The 26,686-nt window shown below is 45.6% G+C and overlaps 1 protein-coding gene across 9 annotated transcripts in view; it reads left to right on the top strand.

Annotated features, from left to right (window-relative positions):
* RGS6 (regulator of G protein signaling 6) overlaps positions 1-26,378 on the top strand; it is a 293,530-nt gene extending 267,152 nt beyond the window's left edge. For 5 of the 9 annotated variants that reach the window (XM_042047280.1, XM_042047283.1, XM_042047284.1 and 2 more), the window contains exon 18: positions 518-3,679. In XM_042047280.1, the coding sequence (XP_041903214.1) occupies positions 518-751 (234 nt within the window). In that variant the 3' untranslated portion in view covers positions 752-3,679. Of the gene's footprint in view, positions 1-517; positions 4,949-9,787 lie in introns of those variants that run through there. The other 4 variants (XR_006019279.1, XR_006019278.1, XM_042047282.1 and 1 more) reach the window with 2 other exon arrangements.
* Positions 26,379-26,686: the final 308 nt, after the last annotated feature.

Here is a 26,686-nt window from a genome sequence, read left to right as displayed (position 1 = left end):
TGTTGCATCTTGAGCTTTATCTCTAAAAGCAGCAATGGGTACTCCAGCAATAACAGTCAGGGATTAAACCTATGGATACCAGTCTGAGCAGGTAACTTAGATAAGTCTGGGCCATGATACCCAAACTTGAATTCAAACTTTCCTAAAATGACTGTATTCCAGGGAAGGAATTTTCCCTGGAAGAAAACAGGTGTTAAAATTTCTGACTCAGTATCCAAGTGGTGACTCAGTGCTGAGACCTCTGGATTTTATCCCCAGCTGGTATTTCTTTAAGAACAAAAGGCACTCCCCACACACGTACCACTTTTGAGGGGATAAGAGGTCTCCGTCCTTGTGCTTTAAAGGACAAGATAGTGGCCAGAGTAGTGATCTGTTCTTTACGCAGAATTTTTACAAATTCTGGCTGAACTGACTGTTGTGGAACACTGTTAAGCATTAGGTTCCTGGACTGGAAAAGGGTCTTTACATGAAGAAAGCAAAGAATCTCTTGTGTGTCTCTTACACTGCCGGAGGACAGGGAGAAGAGTTGCACAACCTGGGAGAAGCAAAAGGCGTTTGCTGTCCAGGGCCCCTTGTGAAACTCAGCCCAAGTGATGGAAGGACCTGTCAGCTCCAGACAAAACCAGCATCAGCCAGAGAGTGCTCCACAGGACTGAGGAAGGCAAAGATGCAAATGCCAGATTTCTGGCTGGATGTTGGAGTCTGTGGGAAACGCTTTTCCTGTGTTTTCCCTGCCTCCTTGAAGCCATAGTGGTCCAGTGCAATGTATACAGAGGTGTGATGTGCACAGGCCTGCTGTGGGTGCCTGCAGTTTGCATGTGATACACTGCAGGCTGTGCTTTATCTTTCATATTGCAATCTGTAAAGAGTGCAATACTTAACAGGAAAACCAGCGCTCCTGCTAAGTCCTGGAGGAAATGTGAGTATGTAGTGAGACTAAAAGACTTGGGATATTTATTTCAAAGTTAGTATACCAGGAGACATCAGATACAGAGGAGAGATGTGTGAAATGTATCAGGGAGTCAGGTATGAAGAAACAGGAAGCTTTTCCAAGTGGTAAATTCAACACAGTGCTGGAAGAAAATAAGGTGAAGGATGAGAGGGTCTGTGTTCGAGCTGTGTGGGAAGCAGACTGTAGGTTAAGGACACAAGAATGAAAGTTTTCAAATGACCCTTCTTCGAATAATCCTGGACATTTTAGATGGAGCATTTTGTACAGCAAGTCAGTGAAAACTGAAGATTGTCTCAGTTCCCAGGCACAGGGTAATAACTGGATCGACAGACTGGCCCAGCTTCACTAACCATAGCAGGCAGAGGTGCCACAGGCAGAAGGAGAAGCTGGGAAGCAGGAGCTGCTTGTGTTAGCAGCACCAGCCTAGTGATTTTGTATTCTCATCCAGAAGCATTGTAGACAAAGTCCCACATGACATCCTAAATGGCTGTGGAGCCAGTGCTCCACCTCGATTTCTCATGCAAGGATAACTCTTCCAGAAATAAGAATGACTGGAGATCTTGTATTCAATGTATTTATCATGCTCCATGCCCAAGATGCTTTCTGTCTGGAGCCTAAAATACCCTCCTCCTTCTTGCAGTGATGAAAACTGGCATTATCATGGTAGCATTTCCTTTGCTTTAGTTTTCTGGTATCTTTTGGTAATTTCATACTGAACAATTCTTGTCTCAGGATGTAAATGCATCCCAGTTCAGTGCCCAGAGAAATCCACAGTTGCATGTTTCATTTCAGTTCCATATGTATCTGCTCTCTTGCATTATACAGGTATGAAAGCCTTTGTTTCTGCCTTGACTGGCTGTCCCTTCCTTGATGTTCTCAGCTGTCTCCCAGCTCCATGTTGTCACTTTTGTTTTTCCCTACTGCTGCTTCCCCATCTTCTTGATGCTGAGCTTCACTCCTTGGCCACTGCTACTGCCTCATGCTGGTTTTTATGTCTTCTTGGTTTGCATACTGTTGGATCAGAGTCCAAGTCAAACTCACTCCTTAATTCTTGAGTATGGTGTCACACATGTGAAATGTGTTGATGGAATCTTATCTTTCTCAGGTGAACTGTGTGATGTTTTGCACAGCTGTGTCACTGTGATGTCTTATAAATAGTAACCATGAAAGCAGTGAAGAAGGTGTAAGGCTGGAGAAAGAATTGCTGCCTGATGTCCTCTTTTTAACTGGTTTCTTGATAATCTCATAAAGCTGTCATATATTTACCAGCATTCCCACTTTTTCACTTTCCCAGCTCTACCAGCTTGGGTAAATAGATCACAACATTTGAGGATATGGAAAGTATTCACAACCCGCAATAGTGACAAAGGTTTAAGCTGTTATTGGTAGAGAATAGTAGTTGAAAAAGTGGAAGGTATAAAAAGATGATACACTGACATGCTGGTGAAGTGGCTATCAGAACAGACAGCTAGAAGGGAAGGGATACAGGAATGGATTCCAAAGTTTCTTCGATTTGGCATCAAGAAAAGACATCTGGGAAAAGGGTTATTTTTATCTTTGGAAGATATTTTACTTTAAAGGAAAATGTGCTTACTTCACTCCAATCATTACACTGGCTTTTACTGAGAAAAGGAACTTGCATTACTTAGGTGATGGGAAGCATCAGAATGTACCCAAAGCACAAAGGGGATGCAGCCCATGTTTGCAGGGTGCCGTGTGATTGTTCCCTTACTGTGACAGCCAGCCAGTGTCCACAGCTGGGGCTGCAGAGGCCCGGGTGCATGGCCTGCACGCCGCACGCACTGACTCGCCACTGCGGGCGGGAATGCACCACGTCTGCTCTTGGGATCATCGTGGTACCTTACCTGCTTTGGTAGGGGGTAGGTTGCAGGTGTCACACGTGAGCTGCACAGTCTGCTCTATATACAGGGGCTCCTTTAAAGGGTAAGTGTTCATTGTTTCTAGTCAGTAAGTTATCCTTCACTCCTTCCTAAAAGCACTGCTGTGTAGTGCTGCTGGTGCAGGATGGCAGCTTCCTTTTGCCCCTGCGAGGGCAAAGTGGGTGAGTGATCATTGTGCATACCATTTGTGAAGTGCTTGGGAACCCTTCTGGATGAAAGGCACTATACAGAGTTCAGAATACACCTACTATTAATTTCATGTATTTTATTAGAGCCACACACAACCTCTGGAAGATAAAAGCTGGTAACTTCTCACTACAGACAGGTCTAACTGCGGATACTAAACCATGACCATAGCAAGGTGTTTGGGAGAGAGGCTGTGCTTAGCCCCTGCTGTGATTTCAGCCAATTTTTTTTTGATACTCCAGAGAGATTTGATATTTCAGTGGTGCTTCCATTTTCCTCTGTGTGAGATATTTACATATCTGGTTCCCAGTTGTGCTGAAAGCTGTCAAACAGGCTGAGTCCTTTCCACAGAATCACACCCTGCCCAAGAGCCAGACCAGCAACATGCAGTTAGGGCATTTCTGAGGTGGCATGAAAAAACAGCCTGTTACATGATTGTGTACTGGCTGCAGTGATCCATCTGCTCCTCTGTCTTCCTGGGTTTTTGTCAAAGGGAGAAACACATCCTGGATTTGCAGTCCATGGACAGCTTCAACTAATGCCAGAATTGGCTCACTCCCAGCTACAAGGAGCCCAGACTGCACCACAACAGAAGAGGATCTTCTGGTGGGATGGTAGAGGAGGACTGCAGCTATTATGAAGCTGTGGTAGGAGTGGGTGAATATGGAGGTCCTGGTTTGTGCCATATGCAGTGGTGTACTGGTATTTCTCCAAGCAAAGTGCAATGCCTCATTTAGGAAGTGTAAGAAATCTTCACAACTTAAAATAGGAATAGATTATACTGGTTTTAATTGGACTGAAGCTCTGAACTGTTCCCCTAAGTGATATGAGCTAGAAGAGCAAAAAAGCAGTATCAGATGTGGGAATGTAACCCATGGTGGTCAAGCTTCACTGTGATGGGCAAGAATGGCAAGAAGCTCAGGTAACTTGTCAGCCAAGCCTTAGAAGAGGAGTGGGGCCCACTCTGCAGGAGTTTGGGGTAACTTATGAGACTGTGCTGGCAAGAACAGGTGAGAATCCTGCATGCTGGGAGTATCTGGTCCCATCTTACCCTCTACAGCCACTTTGCAGCTCCTGTTTTCAGTCTGTGTCAGTGTGTAATTGGTGGTACTGTCTGCCACATTTTGTGTGTTAATTTATGTTACTTAAGTTCATAGTTATGTGTCTGTGTTTATTTTGTGTTGAACTAAGTAATTTTCCTGTATTGTTTGTTTTTAATTCAGTTTCTTATTTAACTTCATTAATTTATGTTTATCTTTTGTTGACAATGTATATTTTAATTTAAAAAATCTAATAAAAAGAGTATTTTCAAAATGGCACCAAAATAAAGCTTCCCCAAGATCTGCATTGTAATATAACATTGAAAACCAAACAGTGCTGGCAGTGCAAGGGCCATGGCAATCTCTTCAGGAGTAAAATTTGGTTGCAGGATGTTGTCAGCCCACTGCCAAATTTCTTGTGGTATGTTAGCTAAAAGATAGGAGAATGGAGCAGTCCCTGTGATGATGTGAAAAACCTCAGATTCAAGCCGATGGAAGGAAGATTAGCTCACCTCCAGTGGAGATGCAGACCAGCCCCAGCTGTCTGCAAAGGGGGATGGGGGCAACAGTGCTTCCCAGGAGATGACTTCTGCTGCAGGAAGGTGATCTTCTGGTTGGAGCAAATTGAGCAGCAGACTGGGAAAAGGAGAGTCCCGAGCACAAAGGAGGGGTAAAAAGAAAGAGGTGGGGCCAGCTGTAGCAAACAAAACTCCAAGCTGATGTGTGGAAATCGTGGAGGTGAGCAGTCAGTGTGAAAGCACTTTGGTCTGTACTGACACGACAAACGGGAGCCTGTGCTGCTATCCCTCCTCTCCCCTACTGCTGCAGCCCCAAAGCTCCTTATGGGATAAATCCAGCTGGATGTTCAGGTAAGTTGTTGACAACACGCATGAAAGTTCTGGCTTGTGCATGCTGGGGGTGAGGAATGTCTGCATGCTACATACTGAACTGTGCTGTGCTGGGCAGAGCACATCAACATTGTGTGAAGCCACAGGTAGTGGACAGAACTAAACTTTCCATTTAACATTATTTTTAAAAGATAGTTCCCACTCTTTGCTTCTCTCCCAGCTGTGCAAAGTGCTGGTTTTCGCAGATAAAAGCAAGGAGCAAGATGGAAACTCTGGTGCCTCATACAGGAGGTTTGAAAGGAGTGCTGTCCCTTTTTTGTGTCAAATCCCAGACACTTTTTTTTCCCTCTTGGCTTCTTCCCTATGTTAAATTGCTGAATTTTGCTTCATTAAAATAATTGCTGATTGCATTTTACACTTTAGCTTAGTAGCTGTTCAGCAAAGGCTCAGCCACTAAAGATGCTAAGCATCTCCTGTGACCTACAGGTTAATCTTTATTTCACTGGGCCTCAGTGAGCCCTGATGGTCCACAAGTCCTCTCCCTGACACATAGCCAAGCAGTAGGATGGCCACATACTTGGAAGTAATATTCTGGGAGACAGTTTCATTAGGTTTATTAAGAATTCCCTGATGTTTTCCTTAGGTTACTCCAAATTCAGATTTTACACTGCCTTTAAGAAATGGCTCCTTTCATGGGGTTGTTCAGGGGCAAAAAAAAAAAAAAAAAAAAAAAAAGATTCATTCAGCAGCATAGAGAGAACTGGACATTACCAGATGCAGTGAAGCTACATGTCATCCTTGCCTGTAAGCTGTGCAACAGCTCAATTGCTTGCAGGATGTGAGGGAAGAGGAAGCCTTCCTTGCATCCAAGACGACACACAACATATGCCATACAACATATGCCCTACTGCTTGTGCTATGCTGTTTGAGTGACAACAGTCTGGGCTTTTAATTGTCGTAACCCTAATTAGTAGTGACAAATATTTTGGGACTGGAGGACTAGGGATTTCTTTATAGGCTTTAGATCCCATGTAAAAAGTTTACTCCTCACATCCACTCTAATCTTGCCTTAAGTTATTCAGCATATACATGTGACACAGTAAAAGAAGCACTGAAGTGTGCTGAGCTTGAGATGGTACACTTCCAAATCCCCGGCCAGCACAGCTTAGATGAAATTTCTCCTGGAAGTATGGCAGTTGTTGTTGACATTCTCTTTCAGTGGGGAAAGGAGAGGTAGAAATGTAGGGGCAGCCACAGGTTTAATGCTAAACAAAGACGCGTGGAAGGAAGAAACAATTTATTTTGGTTGAACGTTTTTAAATAAACTAGGTGTTGTTTGTGCCAAACTTTCACATCATAATAACCTGAAACATCCTTGCTCTGTCAGAGATATCCCCAAGGGAATTCCATCCATTCCATGTGGTAGATGAGACCCAACATGCCCTCCTGGACCTGAACTTTTTTGGCATGTATTGTACCCAATTAAGAACTATTTCAGCCAGCTCCACCTTCTCAGAGCAGCCTTTCACTTGACTGACTCAGGCACTCACACCATGCCAGTCTCAGGGAAGGGTTGTGGGATCACAAAAAATACAGGGGTCCATCTCACCTCTGCTGTCTTGAGGTGGACACAGGCCACCCTCTCCTGGTTACCCAGACACCTCTTTTCTGGACACTAAGCAATGACACTAAAGCATGCTGTTGCCATCCTGGACTCTTTGGTCATGGACACCCTCTTGGCAAGCAGGGGCAGGTAGGTTTGAATGGATTGTCTGGGGGTCCTGGCTGCCTGGGGAATGAGCCGCTACCCCTTTCCAAAGGAACCATCATGCGTGCTGCAATTAGGCTTTTCTCAGCCAGCTGATGCAAACCTTTTGTGTCTCAGGATGGGCTTTGTGCCTTAGAAGCCCTGGAGGGCTAAACCTGAAACAGCGATACCATGGGCCAGCCCCTCCACTGGTGTAAATCAGCAGCACTTCTGTGAAAACAACTGAGTTATGTTGATTTATATCAGCAGATGGATTGCAGATCCCATCCAGCTTTTCCACCTGTAATACGTTTTGCTCCCTTCTTGTTCATTTTAGTAATAGAAAAGAGATGCCAGTTTTCCTAATGAAATGCAGTTTTTCCTGATCCTCCTTATTTTAACGAGGATGTCTAAGATGGGAGAATCCCAGACCAAACACCTGCATCCCACCCAACTCCAGCCTGCCGATATCTGTATCACTCAGACCCATGCTGCAAGGCTGACACTTGGCCCTGCCTTGGGTTGAAACAAAATCCCCTACATCAGTATGCCTCTAGTTGAGGGCCAAACATTACAGCGCTTTTGCTTGTAGTCAAAAATGTCACAGCATTAATCCTTCTATGCAATTTCAGGGATCCTTTTGCCATCTGTCCTAGCACAGAGGTGAACACAACAGCCGAGCAGACAACACTGCTGCTTGCTTCTTGCTGATTTAAAACAGAGCTTCTTGCACCCATCTGTTTGCATGTCCCTGTGTGCGAGGCTGTTCTCTGGCACGGTTATCCTCCCAGACAGACGGGCTTTGCTCTTGGGACTCATCCCAGCCTGCAGGCGGGACGTTTGCTGCAGTTCCCAGGGTAACGCCTTTCCCATGAGACGGGGGAGCTGCAGATGGAGGCCACTGCCTTTCCCCGCAACGGGAAGCAGTTTCCACTGGGAAACCCGTGAGCGAGTTGTTTTTTGCTCTGCGCAAACCACGGCCATTGGCTCCGTTTCCAACCCACCGCCTTCTCCAGGTCAGCTGTCCCCTCTCCTCAGCCTGGCCCACTACCGGCGTTTCTCCTTCCTGCTTTGAACACAGGAATGTTGATGTGGGGGCGGGATGTGGAACAGTGTTTGCTCCTCGGCCCTGCTGGAACCTGACGCAGGGAGCTGGCGTAGCCCCAAGCCACCTGCCTGTGAGAAGATAACAAGAGGAGCTGCCTGGCGCAGATTAGTTAGAGTCTGACAGAACAAGGCATTATATAAACCAAGGCTTATTTGTTAATTTTTTTCCTAAGGAAGTACCCAAATATTGGTGGAAACTAACTTTTTTCCCCCTAAATTTAGCCATGTTATTCTTCCAGGGATTAACATCCACATCTTTACCTTCTTCCTATAAATAGGATTCAGGAACTGATAATTCCTTTGCACTCTCTCTGGTATTCCTTAACGGCAACAAAACGACAACCCAAGCGTCACAACAATGCATTTCAAAATAATAATAATCAAAAATTTTATTGATAGTGAAAAAAAACCAAACCAAAGATATATCTCTTAAATGGTGTGTGTGCAGAGCTCTGGGATGGAGCTGGCCATTCCCATGCTGAGCCCTGCGTGTGAGGCACAGAGCAATGGCTGTCGGTCTCTCGTCCCAGACAGGACAATTGGCATGATGGCAGTGTTTCCCACAGCCAACTGCTCGTATACAGAACACGGACAGATTAGGCCGTGTGTGCTCATGCAGCTGAACAAATTATTTGGTGAAAGTCACACATCTCAGTAATGAAATGTGGCTTCTGTAGAGAGCAGCTACATCCTCCTGGAACAGCCCTACATGGAAAGAGATTAGAAATCAAAGGGAGTTGGGAAGTGTTTCTTTTTTCCTAGAGTGTTAACTTGTTTAAAAATATTTATTTCAAGTAGCCTGCTAATTTTTACATTTCAAATTTTTCTACATTTTGCACATATTTTCACTGTATAATCCATTTTTCTTGCTCTTTTTGTGGCTCTTTCTTTGAGACAGCAATCAGTAAGACTTCCTCTTGCAAAGGAAATCTTGGCTAAATATAGTAATGAAGAGGAGGTTGTTTAAGAGCTGCTAGGTATTCTGCAGCTCTCTGGTATTCCCTGAATGTTTATTTCAAGCAAGACTTTTTTTTCCTTTAAGAAAAACATCATTTTTCAAGAGGAAAGCTCACCAAAGAAACACAGCAACTGGTGCAATACCTGAAACAGTTTTTCACTGTTTTATCAGTAATTGCAAAGCTATCCATATTCCGTATGGGGATATACCCTGTCTGCAAATGGAGAAGACTAACTCTAGGTCTCAAAATAGGTCCTGTATGTCCTTTGCTCCTGAAAGCAGGTGCTGCATGGTCTAAGCCAGGGAAGGGGTTCAGATGTGCAGGTGACCTTCCTTCTTCCTAGTCGTTGGTCCTGCTAGTCAGGGGGAAAGCTCATGTGGATGACAGCAGGGCATGAGCAAGGCATGCATTGGTGGCTTGGAGGAGAGTACAGGGAGAGCAGGGAGGCCAAGTAGGAGTGAACAGGCACCAACCCAGGAGGCAAGTGACCAAGGAGTGTGAAAAGGTGAGTGACAGCAGGGCAGGAACAGGCTAAACTGTTTCTGAAATTACTTTTTCCCTATTCCTGTTGCTGATCGATGCTGTGCGGGTGATACTGATTCACAGACTGTGGGAGGGACATCCCAGTTTTCACAGTAGCCTCGGCTGTGCATCCCTCCCCAAGCTGGGGTAGAGCTCTGCACCAGCAGGATAGTACTAGGCAGAATGAGTAGCAGTGAGTGTAGGACAGGGCTTTGCTTTCACCAGTTCCCATGGAACTGGAGAAGGAAACGTCTTCACAAAATAGAGTCCTAGGGCACAGCCTTGAGTGATAGCCACTGGATTTCACTAGGCGCAACTCGTCCTTGCCAAACCACTTGCCTGGGGCAAAACTGCAGGCACATTTAATGCTGGGGGCAGGCTCACCCCACATCGCCTGCCTCCCTTGTCAGGAGAACCTCATGTCCTGCTCTGGGGGAAAGCCCCTGCCCCTCACTCCCAGAGAAACCATCCCGTGACATCACTTACACCTCTGGGTCTCTTCTGTCTGTTTGTCCCTCCCTCCAGGGAAAGTCTCTGGCAAGCAAGCGCCTCACGGGCCTGATGCAGTCCTCCTGACAGCTCCAGCCGACTGCCCCGTGGGAGAGACAGCTGGGACCACTGCCGGGGACGGGGCATTTCAGGGAGAGCAGGTCCCTGCAGGGTAGACAGCCTGAGCAAGTGGAAGCAGGCAGCCGCACGCCAGTGGAGCACCTCTCTTCACAGTTTACAGCAACACTTCTCTGTCTGCGCAGCTCTGTAAGGACGCTGAGCTCTGTGCAGGTACTTTGTTTCCAACTGAGGTTTGGAGGAGCACATTTCACCATACACTGGAGGTTGACGAGGTGAGGGCTTGCTGTCTCGTTATTTAAGGAAACAGACCCAAACCACAGCTTGGAGAAAGAAGAGCTGAGAGAGATCAGTGTTTTTCCACATCTCTTCCTGGCACAAACGTGACTGTAATAAGATGGCGCTGCAATCTCACTTGCTCCCTTTCGTGTGGCCATCTGGATCCAATAAAATATCTGCTGGAAGCTGCTTCTCCTCTCACAAAATCCCAAATGCATTTCTCCTGCAGATTCACTGACTTTAACTTTGTTTTTCTTTCCTATGTTTCTTCTCCTTTAAAGCAATGAAAAAACTAAAGGCACTATTTAAGTTCATCACTCATTGTCCTTCCAATAGCATGTAGCATGTCCAGAGATGATGGCCAGATCCTCAGCTGAAGTCAGGAGAGCAGGAGTGGTTTTCATCACCTGAGGATCTTCCCCCTTGAGTCAGACTCCGATCCTGGTGCAAATTCTCTGACGTCGGCAGAATCGTTCTGCATGTGCGCGTAGTGCAAATGTGATCAGACTCCGCCTGATGCTTAAAAAGCCATGTTTGAGATGTGGAATGCGCACACGAGAGCACACACACAAACACACACATGGTACTTTAAAGCGAGTTGGTTTATATTTTATTTACTTTTCTATTTATTTAAGGTTTTGCATACCTAATCAATGATGGATGTTCAAGCTTTTCTCCAAGCAAACCAAACCGGACTTCAGCTCTCCAATCAGAGAGGGCCAAAATTCACTCATGTATCCAGGGAAAGGCAACTCTGATGTGGGCAGGTGTCAAAATTCAGCCTACAGTGAGGAGGGAATTGATGGAGATGGGACCAGCAGAAGCAGGATGTGAATGGGCAGGGTGCTGGGTGCCAGGTGACCCTCCCTAAACAGCAGCACACCCAGCTGTGATATCATGCTCAGACAACTGACCCTGCTGAGAAACATCATTCTGAGAATGAAATGGTACCATTGGAGGAAATGAGCTTCCACTAAAACTCATCTGACCTACAGCCCATGAATGCAACAGCAAAAGATGATCCAGTAGCTTGTTTCAAACTGTTGGGGGTATGGAGGTTAGGATGAGGACAGGATTGAAGTGACTTTAATATAAAACCCACTTATACTAGCTGCAGATAGGAAAATGGCCTCCATTCATATACAGTACATTATCTATATATGAAAAGAATTTCAAGACTCAGCTGACTTAGTACCACAAAACCTCCTATATTTTGTAAGCAGTTCAGATCTGAAGCATACATGAAACTAGACATTTCTTGGTCTTCTTCACTCATGCCAAGGCAAATTGGCTTTTTGTACAGGTAGTAGAAACTGCTATATAGCTACAAGTCTGCATTCCTACCTAGGCAAAACCATCTAGCTAAGTAGACAGCTGGCTATCAACAACATTCACTTCTGACACAAGTATTATTCTAATATCTAAGGCCTATGTATGCAAAAAAACATGCCAGCATAGTTTCTGTCAGAAAAAGGACCTTCCTCTTTGCCCATGACAGCTCTCATTCTGGTATCTCTTTTCTTTCCTGCAGAAAAGTCCTAATATCAATTATACCTAAGGTCCATACACCTGCATGAATGTACAGTAGAATACTGAGTATGATGTTTGTTCTTTACACATGCCTATACTCTAAACAGCCTGCTGTCTGAGGCCTTCAGACCAAATTCATCCTCCATATACATGACACAAGTGAGTTCCAGGACTGCATAACCACCATGAATGTCCCGGACATTCATGTGGTCCCCTGCCTCTGAAGAGGACATTTTGTCCCCTCTAAACTGTCACTTAGCTGTCCTTGCAGGACCCATTTGTCCTCTGTTGCCCACCCAGCCAAAGGGTCCCCTTGGGAAATAGCAGGTCTTTGTGTAATAAGCTCACTTGTCCATTCATGCATATGCATATGTGTCCCCTTGGTCATCCCTACGAAAATGCAGAGGTCATCTCTTCTCAGAGCCTTGTCGATGGTGTTTTTATCTGTCAAACCCGCCAGTGCCATGCATCACTGGAGCTCTGTAAGCCAACAGCTGCTCGCACTCTGAGCTACTCTGCTGTCAGTGCTGCCCAGCCACAAGGCATTTCCCATGGGAGGTCTGTCTTTTGAACCCTCAAACTGGTCTGCAGAGCATTCCTGAGGAAGATGTACATATGAAACATGAAACTGGTGTGTAGCAAGGAGCAGGGATGGTAAAGTGGTACATGTGGGTCTCTGCTTTGCAGTGAGTTCCTGACACTGGAGAGGTCGTCTCCTGGGGGAAGGATGGGGTAACTCCATGGAGGTGTCCTGCGGCATGGGGGCATATGTGGGCAGGACTGGAGGATGCTGGCAGGTGATGGGAAAGGTGGAATTTGGGTTATGGTCTGTGCAGGGAGCAGAAATACCATACTTTAACTTGGGGATGGGCTGCTGCTCTGTGAGCAAAGCACTCTGCTCTGTCTTTCAGCTTTATTCCTGCAGGATGGTCATGTTGGCTGCCACAGTATTTTGCCTGTGGGGAATATTCCGTGTTTGAACAGTTGAGCACATGGAGGGAATTCTTACAGACATGGAGAGCATGCATATGGGCGTGCATCAGGGGGCCTGGATGCTGAACAGCTTGCCATTTAAATGCACACTCGTGCAAACTAATCTGCTCAGCAATGGCTAGCTAAGCGGACAGAGCTTCATATCCTCTGGAGGGAAGAAAACTCTGCTCTTCATTTCCTGACTAAATATCTCCAAAGCAAACATGAGAGTAGACAAGGCCTTCTCCTGGGAATATGTATGAACTGTTCTTCATAAGTCTTTTACTTCACATATGGTGATACTAACATGTAACTAGTTCCACATGAACTGCATCCTTGAATTATTGCTTTTTAATGACGTTGCTTATTCCAAGTGATGCTACTCTTGTACACCCAACAGTATCCCATTGAGCATTGCAAGCAGTAATCTGCTACTTTGTAAGTGTCCACTGTCTTCCAACTACCTCGTCATGCTGAAGATGAGTTAGGAAATCAGCTTTCCACCTCTGTTTATGTTCTAAATGGCATCAATTCAAGGAAAGACAGTCTGGAAAGCTTTTACAATGTCCATGCTGTACAAGCTAGCTACAAAACTTCCCATACTTACAAGGCTATGGCTGTGAAATATGGCTGTGCACTGTTATTTGGATAATAGAGTATCCAGAGTATTCATGGCTATTGTGGCAAAACAGCAGCAGGACAAGCACTAGGAAAGGTTCGACAAGCCAGTGTAGACAGCGTTAGGCTGAAGCAAATGGATTAATGTACTCTCAGTATAACTCAGCACTAACATCCCATAGAGTACTGTAATAAAATGGTAGCAGGGCAGCCATAAAAAGTGGCAGTAAGCTGACATAATAATACCAGAATAAATGTAGCAATAAGGTAACACAGGCCGCTGCAGTAAAGTAGCATTTTGATAATGCAGCAATAAGACACAACAGGATGCTGCAGTAAATTAGTTTGGGGAATAAGGCAGTAATAACAGCGTGTGTGGACAAACAGTGGTACGTTTGTACCAGGTACTGCAGCAATAAAGATAACACAAGGTGTCCTAGTAATAAGTTACTACAGTAACAACACCATGATGCACTGTAAAGTTATATCAGGATGCTTCCATGCTGCAGTCAAATCCTACAAGAGGTGGTAGTGAGACAATGAAGACAAAATATACCCCGTTTCAGACTGCAGAACTTGAATCAGTTTTCTGCACCATAACCCAAATTCTGGAATAATCTCAGCAATACCAATCCTCTCATTCCCACTTTCAAGGAAGCTGAGGCAAGACTGTTTCCCCATCCAGACTATTATTTTGGTCTAAAAATACAAAATTGACTCATTGTCTCTTCAGCCAACTTGTCACAGACTGTGGTGAAGTTCTTTGTTTAGTCCTACTCAGGTGAAACCCTGGTTTTGGTAAGTTTTTTGCCTTTGAAAGGATTTGGCTCTCTCATCTTCTGGCATGGGTGATGCTTTTAGCCTAAAATTATTTCTGGTTTGGGTGGGAGAAGGGGAACCCAGGTACAGAACATCTGACTGTACCAGTCTGTTTCCTAAAATGCACAAATAAATGGAGCATCCTGGAAAAGTCAAAGCAACAAGGACCAAATCTCTTCTGTCTGTCATGCAGTCATGCACACAAGAATAATCCTCCTGGAATCAGTGCAAGCCCTGGATGCATCCATGGGCAGGCCTTGGCCTAACCCTGTTCTCAGTGTCTCCAGCAGAGTGACAGAAGCAGTGTGTCTCTCCTTTCCTGCTTTTCTGGGTTTTTTTTGTTTTTTTTTTTTTTTTAAATCTAACCTCACCCTCTGTATAAAATGGCCTTAGAAAAAAATTTGTTTGCCATAACACAATATGCAGCACGATGGGCAAGGAATAGGTCTGTCCAAGGAATTTGCTGTCTTTGTACTCTTCAGTAGAGAGGTAAAGCATTCTGAAAAATAACCACTGTTATACTTGATAATCATCAGGCATAAGGGTTTAGTCAGAGCATCTACATCAACAAGAAGACTTGAGTGGAGTGTGTGTGCTAGATAACAAGATGGTCTCCTGGGAAAAGGATGTAAATAGGGCACCACTGCAGAGTCTTGACTAGCAAGAGTAGCTCACAGCTTCACAAGTCCCAATGGATACAAATTTTCTGCCACATCTTTCTGACCCTTTGCACAACGACTTTGCTTTCCCTTTATGTGGCTTCCTCTGTCTCTAGCTGACTGCTCAGTTCAAGTTTGGAGCAGTGCTCTGATACACCTTGGCTTGGCTCTTGCCTTAAACTCCTTGGCTTGCTTTTATTGTGGTTTAATGATTAAGCAGGATTATTAAAGTAGAGCTCACAGTAGGGTAAGATAGGCTAGGTTATCATGATTACATCGATTAAGCTGTGAGCAATTTTGCAGCTTCCCAGCACTGTTTATAACCTGAGACGGAGAGCAAGCGACGTGGCTGCTCAGCAGAACAGTGAGCTGGTGAACAATACACTATCTTCATGCCCACACGTACTTTGAACTTACTGCTGAGGAGAAATGCTTTGTAGTGAGAAAAGTAATCTCACGGCAGGGGAGAGTCAGACCCGATCAACTTTTTCATGTGATACAGATTTTGCTTTGCCAGCCCCTAACATCTGCAAAGCTTGCAGCTAAAAGCCAGCAACCTCCTAATCCTGCTGCTAAGCTTTGGAAACAAGCTTTTCAAAGGCTGTCTTTACACAGCAATGTTATTACTTGAAGCCTTTTAATGTGAATTTATGGCTATTGCCACAAGTGTCAGTGTAGTTGCCCTCTGTATTTGCAATAGGAAATAGTGGATTCACCCCACACAGAGGGTGGATGTTAGTGGGCAGAATTTAGGGATTTACCAGTGCATTCCTGTCTGGGGGACCCAGAAGACATGCTGAAACATCTCATCTGGCAGAGGACAGCTCTCTTGTGGGCAATGGAATTGTTCCTTGGATATTGCTATCTGTCAGCAGAGATGCTAAACTGAGCTTCTCCCTCTCATCTTTGGGGTCTTAAACCATGCCATCCTTATATAAATAGTAGGTGACAGCTAGCCCTGAGCAGCACCTTCTGTGGGTAGACTAGGAAGTGGAGTAGTGTGGACTGGGATTTCAGGAGGATTGTTTCCTTTTGGATTCTCATGTCCATCCATGTGCAGGTTATTCCCACAAGTTGCACAGCTTCACAGCCCAGAACTATGGGTGTCTGGTTCTTGCCATGGTTCTGCATGAACCTCATGCCACGTGGTTTAAACCACAGCAGATAAAAAAAAATATCGAATGATGCTTTATACAATGCATCATTTTTCCTAAAAGCATCTGGGATTCTGAAATTGCTCTCTGGGGGTCATTTGGGGCCAAAGGAGGCACAGTGGGATTTTCCTCTACAAGGGAAAAATTCTGAAGGGCCTTCTGCCCCTGTGGTGTGACTTGGAGGCAGCCAGAGCTGCTTCTCCACAAGGCCACATCCCATTGCCAGCAGCGGGCAAGACGCAGGGAGGGCGGAGGAGGGCCGGGAGCAGTGGCGGTGGGTGGAGGGGCGCTCCAGAGGGCAGGTCAGGTGGGCTCTGTGGGTCTGTGCTGCATGTGGGGACACGGGCACCATCCTGCAGTGACCCCGGACTGGAGGGGCAGCGGGGCCGGGGCTGGACGGTGCTGCCGTCGAGTGTATCTGGGCTCGCACAGGCACGGAGTCGCTCAGGAGCTGGGCCTGGGCCGCCCCCGGGCAGGGCCCGCAGCCAGCTGGCCGGGCCGGGCCGCAGCTGCGGCGCTGCGGGAGCGGGGCCCGGCTGCCTCGCCCGCGGGCCTTAACCCTTCCCGTGGAACCTCATCGTATCCAGCCGCACAGACAGTGTCCAGCCGCAGCGAACACCGAAAACAAAGGCTGCGCGCCGAGCTTGGAAGCTCTGTCCCATGCCGGAGGCTGCAAAAAGCACCTGGTTCCCTGCAGCACACGTCCGTGCTGCTCAGTGACCCTCATCCCGCACCCTCTGGCACCAGCACCCGAGGCATGGCTCTGCTCCTCCCAAATTAGCCGGAAAGCCGCGCATCAGCAAGCTGGGCGCACTGCTTCACAGGAGAACAAGAGCTGTGGCTCTATGGTTTGGAAGGTCCCAGAGCCGAGCAGTGTTTGCAACCCAAGCTCTCCTCACCAGCAAAGCCAGGCCATGCCCACCTGCAGAGCCTGGAGGTGTGACTGCCAGCGACCCTCCTCGAGGTCTGTGCTGCTTCCCGGATCTGCCCGTGACCCCTCCACGGGAGCTCAGAGCTGCTGGGCTTACATCCTTTGGAGCATCTCTGTTTTCTGTGTGCCACTTGTCTTTGCAGGATGTGTAACATTTGCTGGTTTTGCAGCAAGGGACCAGTACAGGCCATGGAAATCATCACCTTCCTCAACTAGACCCTGTGCTTAGTGCACACAGAGTCCATCGTTAATATCTTGGGAATCAGACTCAGAAAGTTGCAATGTGCAGTCCCTTGTCTTGCTTGACAGGCTTATTTGCTTTGTGTGTTTGCCTTCAAGCCATCCTGCAGCTCTGCTCATCAGAGCAACAGCGCTCCTCCACTCATCATGCTGCCAGCACACCACATCACCATTGCCCTGGATCTTCCCCACATCCCCTTGCTTCAGCATCTGCAGTTCTCAGCTGCCTTTCCTTAACTCTTGTTTTCCCTGATGCCCTCTTAGAGAGGCTGGTCTGTACAAATCATGAAGGAATTGTCAAACTAATATTTTCCTATGAAAGCTGGCAGAAGAATCAGTCTCTTCACTAAAAGAAACACTCCTCAAGGGCTGCAATGTGCAAGGCTACTGATGCACTTTTGCATCAGTACTTTTGCATCAGATACACACCCCTCACCCCACTTTTTCAATAAAAGTGCATCCTGAGCTCAGGCAGTGGCAGCACCTTGGCAAAAGCAAGTTTCTAGCATTTGCCTGCACACTGTGTTCAAGACTGCTTGGCTGAGCTATCACCTCTGGGACAGCTGGAATCTCTGACACCATTTTCTTTATGTTTGTCTGTCAGTGCAGCTGCATATTTATTTATACATATGGTAGCAGGGAAGGCTGCAAAACTGTCCCTCAGCTGATGCCTGATACCATATGTCAGATCCTCCATGCCAGGACACAGACAGATCTGGGGCATGGTCTGGAAGAATCAAGCTAACTAGAGCTTTCCACAGTCTTAAGAAAGTTCGTCTTGCTGGTATCCTCAGCCAGCCCTGTACATACACTCTCATATCCAACACATGGGGAAAAAAATGTCTTTTTTGTGCTTAGTATGATGGATCATCCACTGGGGGCTACTTGCAAGCCCTATCTTGTAGCTAAACTCCTGAGCTTCTGCCTGTCATGCATTTTGGATAGGTAGCACCCTACCCAAAAATGCCTGTCCTTCTGTGATAACCTGCTTCTGGACATGGAGATGCTCTGCCCTGATGCTGAACTCCTCAGCTGTACCCTGCCTTCCCCTGTGCAAAACTGCCCTCACAGCCAGAGCTGAGCAGAGCTTAGCTGCCTTCTGCCATCCTTTAATTAGACAACTGTCAGAGCTTTATGAAAAGCAGCACAGCAAACCACAGACTTCTAAAATGTGGAAGCAGTGTCGAGAGCAGTGCTAGAGCTATCTGCATCAAATAGGAAATTAAATTGGTGGTGTGGGTTTTCTCCTTCTCACCTGGGGTATTATTGACCTGATGAATATGGTGGCGATCCTGCGTCACTCTAGCGGTGGTTTGGGGGTGACCTTTCTTCTCATCTGCCAAAGCTTTGAGGTCTCTAATGGGTCACAGGGAAGATGTGTGTGGCTGCAGGTGGAGGGACCTGGATCAGCATCCTTCCCTTGGCTCCCTGCCTGACTGTCAGGGCATCACTGGATCCGACTCTCGTGGGACTTGGCCTTCCCTGCCTGACTTTCTCTTTTGACCCAGCAAGCAGCTCCCAGAAAACAGTAAAGTTACTGTATTAAGGTGATCCTGCCTTCACTATCTCTTTGTTTCTGGGGAGTCTTAAGCAAATCAGGTTGCAGAGTATACACAGAACACCACAGTCTCTATGTTAAATGAAAGGACAGTCCAAATGGAGAGAGAGGGCAAGAGAGAAAGCTCTATGTTTGCATTCATCTCTGACATGATGGATTCCCCCTTCCTGGAAGCAGCCTTGGCATAAATAAAGCCAGGAAAGGCTTTTATGCAAGAACTCCCTTCACTACCAATAGTCCTGGAGTCATAGATAATAAAAGACCTGGCAGCTCATCTTCCACTGCTCCCTTTAATCAGCAGGATTTTCCCTACTGAATATTCACCGAGGTTGCTTTATCTAGCACACCTCTGAAACCTCAGTGGATGGGACCTTAGCAGATGCCCTCAGGAACACATTTTTCTATACTCTAAACATTTACTGGAAGGAAAAAAAAAAGTCTGAAATACAACATAAAATGTCATCTCTGAGTAAGTTTAAAAACAGGGAGAGCCATCTGTAGGCCACAAATAGCAAAGGTGTTTAGCACAATAGATTTTTTTTTCCCGGAGTATTTCCCTTAGTGTATTTTTTGCATAGTCTTGAGCTTATTGCAGTTCATATCAACATCCATTCCTCATCATGAAAAGTGTGGATATTTGTGGACTGTCATGTCTCTTTTCAGCCTTATCCCCACCTCACACTGTAATGGCTGAGGCTTTTCTCATATGCCAGTTTCTCAAAGACTGCTATCGATTTTGCTGCCTTTGTCTTTCTTTAAAAGATCACTCAGGAAAAACATAGTGATGTGAAGACAGAAGGGCTGTGCTTGTCTGTACGGCACAATTACCCAGTCATTTGCATAAGTGAGGTATCATCCTGGCATTGTGCTCTTCATGGAAAACTACATGCATGTGTCACACATGTTGTGGTGCAACATATTTGTTAAATCTATTTATTCCACATCTTTGACCACTTTACCTACCTTCATCCCACACTGCCATCTGTTCTGTGGCTACCACCCCCCATCCACTCTCCTGAGTACCTGTGGAGGGCTGCCAGGAAAATGGTTCCTCCTTTTCTTGCCAAATTCGGAATTTCAGTTGCAAATTCACCCTAGCAAGAGTGCCAAGGGGAGACAGAGTCAATGCCAAACCCACTGTAGCTTTCCTGTTGGGCACATTTTCAATTCTGTCACAGTAGCTGAAAAGGGGAGCTGACTCCCATCAGAAAGGGGTCGTGCCCAACACTGCAAGAGGAGTCAGCAGTTGTGCCCAGTCCAGGAAGGGCAGGTCATCAAAGGCTTTAAAACTGTAAAATCTGTAGCATCTGAAAAGAATCCTATTATTGACATCCATGACATTCTCAAAACCCTGCATATTTGTCTTCACAGAAACAAGTGCACCTGGCTGCAGAGTGAAGGTCTTTTTGAAAACAGTTCCAATAAATGTTAAAGCCATCTACATAACTCCTGGAATCGTTTTTCCACAGAAAGGTCTTGTGTAATTTCCACAGAGAATTTTTGTTTGCATGTAATACAGCCATTCTGCAGTCATGTTAGGAGAAAGCTTTATGTGACACTGCTATGTAAAGTATTAACCATCATGCTTAGTCAATACATACACATGAACACAGGCAGATATTTCCAAAATCAATGGAAATATCGGCATGGACTTAGTATGCACAAGTTCCCCATAAAATAAGACAAATGTGTTTTTTCCTATAGTGTGTCCTGCAGGAGTTCTTGCAGGAAGATACTGTGTGCTCCCCTTGGTGCTGCACAAGCACTGCAGCCAGGCAGAGACATTGCTGAGATTCCCGGCCTGCTCCTGGTGACTCATCCCAGCCAAGCAGTTTGTGTGGGGGTGCACTTGAAATTATCCTGTTTACTCATTCTCCTGGAAGACCACAGGAGCACCCACTGCAGTGGGGTCTCTGCCAGCAACAGATACAGCAGAGGGAGCAGAGTTTCACTTGGTACAGCAGACTTCACCTCAGCAGGGCAGAAATAGCTGATGGAAGATCCCCATGGAAGAGGAGGAGGTTGAGAAAGAGGTCCCAGTGAGTCAGTCCCCTTCCCACTTTCTCTGTCCCCATCCTTGGAGGCAAGGACCCGCTGATGAGCTGGTGGCTCAGAAAGCCCTTTGATCTTCGTGGCTTGCTGACTTCTCACCATCTCAGCTCCCTCGAGGCTGCTGAGCTCCTTCTTTTGTAAATCTTGGCCATCACCTCCTGCCTCTCCAGCATGCTTGGATAACAGCCTGGAATACAGGATCATTTCCTTAAGATACCACTTCCATCAGGGATGCAATTCATGATTGTCACAGAGGGGGATACCATCATCCGTAGTAGGCTCATTGCTGCTCACAACAGTGATGATGGGGGACTTGAAAATGCAGTCAGAGCACAAGAGCACAAAGTGTTAACCTCAAACATGATGAAGACAACCTGTCCCTGCCTCTGTCACATCCTGAGAGTTCACATACCAGGTGACCTCCTTGGTCAGGTGGGGGCCATGCACCAATTCCGTGATTTTACAGGGAACTTCAAAGCATGGTGCAGAGTCTGTGTGGGCCCAGTGGAGGGTGAATTTGCTCCCAACAGGAAGTATTTTCCATCCCCTCGGCTAAACTGTAAATTTAAAAGCAAACACAAATTGCAGCTGGCTGTTTTCAACATCACATGCCAAAGAGCTGTCAGGGTCTGTGATACCACGCAGAAGTAGTGCCCAATATTAGAGATGGAAAACTAATTTCTATTAGCCTATGAGCTTGTCATTCCTGGGCAGAGATATTTTTGACGAACTCTGTTTCTTCTGATGTTAACAATTACCTGCAAGTAGATTGCAGTATCTCCAAGATTTATTCACTCTTTGAATATAATTGCCAAATATTTACTTGCCAGACAGTTATTCCTGGGGAAATTGTTAATCTGCATCTCATTCACAGGGTTTGCTACCAACATGGGATAGTTGAAGTGCGAGGAACTTTGTTTAGTTTTTCTTGGACATTCAGGCCACCTGGTATTGTCTCTGACACCCAAGAATATGGATTCAACTGTTACAGTGGGGTTTGCTCAGTCTTTCTCTGATACTTGTTTTAATTCTACCTTCCATAAACATTCTTCTTTCTAAGTCAAGTTCTAATTCAGAATATTTCTGGAAAGAAAAGGGATGTGAACACAGTCCAACCTAAATCACTGTTTGTGCGTTTGCTGAAAAACTGTAGTCAGTATCAGTCTCTGTGCTCCAGACGTAGGTGATATACAGGGCTGTATCCAGCTGCAGGGTAGGTGCTTCCAGTATTTATGCAGCTAAAACTTCCATGAAAGTTGTTGAGTCTCCTTGTTTGGGCAAAATCAGCAAGCCTGTATTTCAGCCTTGCCACCCAGCTGTTTTTTCATTCGGACAGATAATTGTATCTTAAGGCTACTAGAAAGAGCCAATCCATAATTAAAAGGCTGCTGGGTTTAATGTACAGGCCTACCACTCACTTTAAAGGTATAGAATAAATCAAACTGCATTTTCTTGCCACTGGCTAGCACTTTATTTCTTTGAGAGCTGGCACCACTCCAACACTAAATTTTTAGGTGGAAAAGAGCAATTGCTGGCCCCCTGGACTTCATGGAAAAGGTGGTTCATTATTAAAAAAAAAAAAAAAAACCAGAACAGAAAAACCTCCCATCCTATCTGTTAAAAACAAGTAAAATATCAGGGATCTCAATAATTTCTCTTATTCCATCCATCCGTCCGTCCATCCATCCATCCATCTACACTCTACTCAAACTTAGGATAGGCACTTAAGAAGGAAAAGAACCTGTTCTCTCAGCATTTTGAGGAAAAGCATGTTTTCCTTAAGTTTCTTTGGAGTTAATTCCACATGTGTGCTAATCTGTTTGTGTGTCTGACTAAGAGCTATTTCATAGCTATGTGCACATACTGCTCCTGTTTTACTGGAACAGCCAAAACTGACTTTGGGTATCGGATCAATTCCTGCTCCCATTTGTTACACCAGTCATTAAAGGGATGTAAGATACAGTTTTAATTACTGTTGTGCTGAACCAGCAGCTGAGCTCTCGACAGTGCGATCAAGTTTCAAATAAAAGGCTGAGACGCATGGCCCTTCCCTGGTAGAGCTTCTTCTGGCTGACCTAGACCTGCTTGGTTCCCAAAAGGACATGGCAAATCCTTTTGTTAGTACAGTCCTACAGCCCTACCCCACTTACCTATAGTAGCTGTGAACCTGAGCTCCCCCTGCAGAGGAGCATATGCCTTTCTCCTCCCTGTAGTTAGGAATAGATATGTTTTTGTCTTGATCTCTAAAATATATATGCTTGTTGTAAATTAGGAGAGCTTTTACAGAGACTCCACCAGAAGGCCACCAGACTACATGGCTGTTGGATGGTGGAGCTAACTTACTTGCAAATGTGGAGGATGCAGACAATAGAGCTGATGGCACAGCTGACTGGAAAAATGAGAGGAGCAGTACACCCAGAGAGGAGCAGTACACCCAAAACTGAAAGTATATAAGCAGACTGCTGTAAATTAATGGTAAAGAAAGAATGGTGTGTAATTTCCTTAGCAGTGGAGGAAGCATGTCTTCTGGAAGCTTCCCTTACCCTGGGCATATGGAAGGACTTGCCACAACTGCATGTTGCAGTGAGAATATGAATGGAAGTGTTTCTACAGAGTGTGCACATAACCTCTTTAGGCTCTTTCATGAGCCCTCCCCAGCAAGGCACCTGCTTTCTTCTTCCTAGAAGGGGAGCCAACACTGGCCTCTCCTGTCTTTTAGTGTATTAACCATTAGGCAGAACTAAAATGGCAAATCCTCCTCTCCATACTACTGAAGGTGTCACCCAGTTTTCACGTGACAAGTCCCCACCTGGAGGTAGTGCCACTCTCCATGGTTCCTGGTTTTCCTTGAGCTTCATTGGTGAGGCAATATCTAGCCCTCCTTGTCTTTGAGGATCAGCACTCACAGGTATCTAGAAAATACCTGTGTATTTGCAGGGCTTCCACAATTATGCCAGCTGCACAGCCTTTGATGCCAGCAAGGCAGAGGGTGTGACTCTCAGGTTAGCTCCCTAGTGATGGCACATGTAGTGACAAGACTGTGTCTGCATACACTAAAACATTTAAAACCCTTATTTGGTTGACATACACTGTCTGGCAACATGATTTCAAAGAGGTTCTGACTAGAAGTTTGTGATTTATTGGCTGCAATGCAACCAACTCATTTCCTCAAGCCCTCTGTGAAGGCAGCAGGCACTGAACCTTCCTTTCCAAATTTCCCTATAAGAAGTAATATATTTAATATTACTAAAACATCAGTATTTTAAAAGTTTCATAATTAAATGTCTTTTACTGGTGTGTGCAAATAATTTCACTCCCTGTGAACCAATGTACTTGTTATTGTTCACCCCAGAAGGAGGGCATGACTGGATCCTGTAGAGCTGGACAGTGTGTTATGTACCAGCTGAATACAGCCAATATGAAGAGTGGCCCTCTTTCCTGTGCATACAGCAACTGGCTGGTGGCAGAGGTTGATACAAGAATGCACATTGGTACATTGGCATTGGTACAAGAATGTACTCTGCAGCAACAGATCCACAGCCTGGATTAGCCAGATTTATGAAATCATAATTTGATTTAGGAGTTTGTGTCCTGGAATATAGCAAACTCCTAAAATGGAGATTGTGATTGTGGACACTTTTGTATAATCAGAGCTTCAACTGTGCTGTAGGTGATGGAGCAATATTTGTTTCACCTGAGCATCCTGGAGGAGGTTGTGAGAGATGATCTGTAGATGCTGTTTGGGTGCCTGTGCTACCTGAACCACCTAACAGTCTGGCCTCTCCAAGTCCTGTCCTGGTATGCTCTCTCTTCCATGTGGAAGTATTTCAAACAAGAAGCTGCTTATTATTTCTGAGGTTGTCCTTAGGGTGATTAATGTGTTTATTCTTTTAGAGGAATAAACTTAGCCCAGTTGGAGGTTGACACAGATTTAGGGAGTTCCTCTGAATAAGTGGCACAGGTTGCCAAGGAGGTACAGAGATCAGTTAAATCCTAAATAAAAGTTCTGTCAGTGGCACTGCTTATGCAAAAAAACTGTGCCAGAACTCACCACCTTTCACACATGCCCCCCCTCCAAATCACAAACACAAGCTGGCAAATCATGTGAGAAGCTGTGCAGGAAAAAAATGACATTCAGGTGGTGGTCCAGATGGTGCCAATTTTGAGGAAGACATGTAAGTGCATAATTGAGCCCTGCACGCTCCAAGGCATGAAGGGCAGTCCACTGCTACCAGCACAGGGAACCAGCAGAGCAGCAGCCACACGAGGCATAGGGGGGAGGCCTAGACAAGAGGTTTAGCAGGAAACTTCACTGCAAAAACATCTGATTTATATTTCCTTATGCCTCTAGTTTTCCACTGGTTTCCTCTTGCCTAAGGAGGCACTTTTACTTGTTCACATCTTTGTCCAGCAGCTGTAAGACAGCCCATAGTGGGGGTCAGCATTAATGTTCCTGCTGCCTCACAGCAGCCAGGCAGGGCATCAGCTTGAAGTCTGCAACTCACCCTAAATGCTTCATCCTTCCTTTCCCTCCTCTCCCTCAAACATACTGCATCCACATTCCCACCCAAAATGGAGCATGGGACTTCTGAGTGGGTCAGTGAGAAGCAAAAACCACATTTGGAGTTTCACATCCAAGCAGAAAGCCAGCTAAATGAGGAGCTGACAGGGTACCAAACCAGAAGCCACCATTTCTGCAAAACCCTTGTAAATAATGTAGGGATGAAGTTCCAGGAAGGAAATCAAAAAGCACCCAGGGAGACTGGAGGATTCCTCAGTGTGGGTGCCCACTTCACTGGGCCTTTTCCCATCCAGTTGCTCTTGCAAGTAGGCAACACACATCTGAGTGAGAAAATAAGGGTGCTTACATTTTTGTAAGAGAAAAGGTGAGAATTTGAGTAAAGTTATAGTAAAAACAGGAAAATCTCAGCAAATGCAGTGGAGGAAGCCAATGTTCCAGGGCTCAGCCTCCCGTGGCTCTAATCCTAACCCAATAACTTTTCTCCACAGACAGGAGTTCATTTCTGGTCTGAAGCTTCATTGTGCTTCCTTACATGTCCTGTCATGTCTGAGTGGCTAACAGCGAGGTCTAGGAGTAAAAGGCATTCAAGAATGAATTTGGTTTTTTAAGTGCAGCCACTCTTTCACCCTCTGCCTCTGTTGGAACAAGAGACACCATCCAGTAGGATGGACAAAGCACTTCCTTCCTAAGTCAGAGAAGGAAGTTCAGTCAAGGTAGAAATGGTTCACTATCACTAGGAAATAAAGAAATCTTGAAATTCTACTTCTCAGATTACTTGAAAAGCATACTTTAAAAAAAAATAAACAGGGAGGTTATCACTTAACTGAGGTGTTGATTATTGTCAGCAAGTTCGTGAAAAGATAAATCACTTGCTCCTCTTCTGGTTGCCACCATGGCTCACTCAATCTGTCATCTTTGCTGAGTTTGGTTAACTCACCTCATAGTCACTCAGGAATGAGCAATGATATGGAAAAATGCAGCATGTAATGGAAACTGTGACCTGTCACCTCATGTGGGCTGGTGCCAAGGAGGCTGCTAATTATAGCCTGACATGTAAATACTCCTGGAAGATGATTGTACTTATTTGGACTAGTGCAATATTAATTAAAGACTTTGATTATTTCTGAGATAGTCTTTGGGAAAGAGGGGGAGGTGTTGTCAAGGGAATTAACCTTTTAATTGCTGGGAATAAAGTTGTCCTCTTCAGAAACTGCAGCAGAAGGCTATGTTCCTCCTTCTTTTCTCTGTCCTTCTGTCTTTGACCTACTCTTTTGAGAGCTCCCATCATTTTTCTGCTTGCTCTTGGTCTCCCCTGGCTCTGTGCCTCTGCCACTTCCTCAAGATCATAACTCACTTGCCTCCTTGAGCAGGGAGAAACCTAAACGGCAGGGATAAGGAAGAGCTTCTGGCAGGGAGCCAGGGTGGCTCTTGTCTGAGCCACAGCCCCTGGCCATCCAGCCTTCTACACTCACAAAATTTCTAACCCAGAAACAGCCCACTTCCAGCTCCTACATTGGGTTCCC

The sequence above is a fragment of the Corvus kubaryi genome, unplaced genomic scaffold (genome assembly GCF_017639235.1).
Source record: "Corvus kubaryi isolate FWS band 111438036 unplaced genomic scaffold, C.kubaryi_AGA036_p1.0 66, whole genome shotgun sequence".
Taxonomy (NCBI): Eukaryota; Metazoa; Chordata; class Aves; order Passeriformes; family Corvidae; genus Corvus; species Corvus kubaryi.
Note: the sequence above shows the minus strand (reverse complement) of the source record. Positions and strands in the feature narration are given on the sequence as shown.